This window comes from Trichechus manatus, unplaced genomic scaffold, assembly GCF_000243295.1.
Source record: "Trichechus manatus latirostris isolate Lorelei unplaced genomic scaffold, TriManLat1.0 scaffold00078, whole genome shotgun sequence".
NCBI lineage: Eukaryota > Metazoa > Chordata > Mammalia > Sirenia > Trichechidae > Trichechus > Trichechus manatus.
This window is the reverse complement of record NW_004444014.1, coordinates 5,507,526-5,510,745: the sequence shown is the minus strand read 5'-3', so window position 1 is coordinate 5,510,745 and position 3,220 is coordinate 5,507,526. Positions and strand designations below refer to the sequence as shown.

The window sequence follows — 3,220 nt, the reverse complement described above, 5'->3', positions numbered from 1 at the left end:
GTAATGATGGAGTATAAAGTTCATAGATAACAGTCATAATGCAAGAGATAGAAGGTGTAGCCTGCATTGTAATGGATAGAGTCAATAGGTAAAAATACTTTGCAAGATGCTAGAAGTGTCCATAGACTCAGTAAATTCACTTTGAGAAGCAAAGGTTTTGGCTGGTGCTTTCAGACAAAGACAGTAATCTTCCCAAACACAAGATGGAGGATGAGTTTCCACATGAAACAGGTGATAATGTATTATAAGACAAACGAGCGTAGGCAGGTTGTACTAGGGAGTTTTTTTGTTGGCTTTTTAAAATATATTTATTTCTTCAACAGTGAGCGCCTGTTATGTACCGGAAACTATTCTGGGACTGGGGTTACAGCAATGCACAAAATAGACGTAAATCCCTGCTTTGGTGAAGCTTGGATTGTAGGATCTGTGAAGTGTTGTCTTAGTTATTTAGTGCCGCTGTAACAGAAATACCACAGATGTGTGGCTTTAGCAAACAGAAATTTATTTTCTCACAGTTTAGGTGGCTAGAAGCCCAAATTCAGGGTGCCAGCTCTAGGAGAAGGCTTTCTGTCTCTGTCGGCTTTGGAGGAAGGTCCTTGTCTCTTTTGAGCTTCTGCTCCTAAGTGATCTTCATGGGTTGGCATCTCTCTCCCCCCATCTCTGCCTCTCGCTTGCTTAGTCTCTTTCCTATCTCAAAAGTGATTGATTTCAGACAGATCCTACACGAATACTGCCTCATTAATATAGCAAAGAAAACCCATTCCCAAATAAGATTATAACCACAGGTGTAAGGGTTAGGATTTAGAACACATATTTTGGGCGGGGGGGGGCGGTATTCAGTCCATAACAGATGTGTTAAAATAGATTCCTACTTTATACCTACTTGTAAATCGTAAGATATTTTATGCAATCTAAGGTAAATCATTTTATGAGATGAATTATCGCATTCTTGCATATCTGTTTTCTTAATTGAGTTACTGCTGTAGTGTTTCTCATAATGAGTGCTGCAGCTGTATTCATTTCTTGGCTGATGTGAATACTTTGGTTGCTTTCCTAGTTTGCAACTAATGAATGGCACAGGTAAGTTGAAAATGGTTCAGATGAAGCTCACAATATAATTTGAAATTTGGGATTTTTTTTTTTTTAAATAGTGGTAAATTAAAGGAAGGATTAGTCTGAGGAGCAGTTAAATAAAAGTAATGGTTTTCCCCTATATGAAGGACACTCACTTAAACTTTAGCATGAGATATTTGCTACAAGATACTAATTTCTGCTTTTATCTTAAAAAGTGGTCCAAATTTTGATTTGATTCTAGAGATCTAAAAATAAGATTTAAAATTTAAAATTAACATTACAATGATGATTTTAAGCACAGCGTCATTTGAATGAATGTGAATTAAAATGAACTGGGATATGCTCTGAAGGCCACTCCCACTGCTGAGGTTAGAGAATCAAGCATTTTAATAGGCTTTATCATGATCTCTAGTACTCTTTATGAAGGGGCACTGCTTATGGCAATTGTATGACATGTCCCCCTCCCAGTTTTTCTCTAAGATAATTCTTGAAACAAATGAGTTTCTTGTCAACATCCAGGCAAACTCTTCCACATAGACTTTGGATATATTTTGGGTCGAGATCCGAAGCCTCTTCCTCCTCCAATGAAGCTGAATAAAGAAATGGTGGAAGGCATGGGGGGCACACAGAGCGAGCAGTACCAAGAGTTTCGTAAACAGTGTTACACAGCTTTTCTCCACCTTCGAAGGTAAGTTGGTTTGCTTGACGTCGAGATTTTTGGAAATTCATTTCATACAGCAAGAGGAGTTGTCCAAATGTATGCATTCTTCAGCATCACTTTTTTTCCCAAAATGACACAGACAATGTTATTTTAATGTACATTTGATATCTGTTTTGATAAGTAGTCGGATATCAAAGGAAGAAAATATAAAACTTCTTGATCACCCGCTAATTGTCTGATTGTTATCCCACCAAATAGGAAGCTAGAATTGTACAAGATTAGGTAAACAACAAAAAAACAAAACACCAAACCTGCTGCTGTCGAGTTGATTCCAACTCGTAGCAACCCTATGGGACAGAGCAGAACTGCCCCATAGAGTTTCTAAGAAGTGGCTGGTGGATTTGAACTGCTGACCTTTTGGTTAACAGCTGAGCTCTTAACCACTGTGCCACCAGGGCTGCTAGGTAAACACGGAGGGTTCAAAATCAGTGGGTTGACATCGTTTTCATAAAATGTGCTATGTGTGTACTTTGACAGTATGAGGATAAAGATAAATCCTCTAGTCTTGGAGGACTGCAGTCACCACACTGAGTTCTTTTCCTTCTCCCTGGCAGACTTCATACTTCTTTAGCAAAGAATGAATCATTTAACTTATTTAAAGTGAAATTAGCTCAATTATTTTTATTTTTTAGCATTTTTATTAGCCATGTTTTTGGTTGTTCTTCAGGAAGGAGAGGAGGGAACAATCAGAAAATTAGTTAAGTAACTGAAAAGTAAATGTTACACATAATTTTGTCTCTCTTTTTGGCACCTTATCCATTCATCTGCTGAAATACTGATTTTTCTCCATCGCCACTATATTTATTTCCTTTGTCCTAGTTTACTTAGGACTGAACATCAATGTATCATCAGGAAAAAAAAATACCAGTCATATTTATTAAATTCAGGACACGGCTCTGATGATTAGTCAAAAATGGCAGGATCATTTGACAACTCTGTTTTCAGCTCAAGTGTAGTAAGTGAATATTCTTAGTCCAGTAGAAAATCCCAGGCCAGGAGACATACCTGTGGGTTCTTCCAGGTGGAGATATAGCTGGAGGGTAGTGAGTTTTTCTGTGCATGTGGGTTCTATCTAGTTTGTTTATATAACCTTAGTACTTCATATAGTGCTTGGAACATAGACAGTGTATGTTTATTGAATGAGACCCCTCAATATTTGTGTGAGAACCCCCAGATTTTCTGATTCAGTAGGTCTTCGTTGAGGTCAAGTTCCCAGGTGGATATTGATGCTTCTAGTCCCAGAAAAACTGCTGTCCTTTTTTAATCAGGGTTCTTTTTTGCAATAACTAAATAGGCTTTCATTGTTAATTCAGTCTCTCTGTGTGTCACACATCTTGAACATGTATTTTACAAAGTGCTGCATTATTTATATTTTGGATGGCACAGTGGCTCAGTTTTACTTTCCAGAAATGCTAAAAGAATAAT

General features: G+C 37.5%; 1 protein-coding gene across 1 annotated transcript in view; it reads left to right on the top strand.

Moving 5' to 3' along the window:
- PIK3C3 (phosphatidylinositol 3-kinase catalytic subunit type 3) overlaps nucleotides 1–3,220 on the top strand; it is a 147,403-nt gene that overhangs the window by 131,334 nt on the left and 12,849 nt on the right. The window contains exon 21 of the mRNA XM_023735372.1: nucleotides 1,594–1,762. Within this exon, the coding sequence (XP_023591140.1) occupies nucleotides 1,594–1,762 (169 nt within the window). The remainder of the gene's footprint in view (nucleotides 1–1,593; nucleotides 1,763–3,220) is intronic.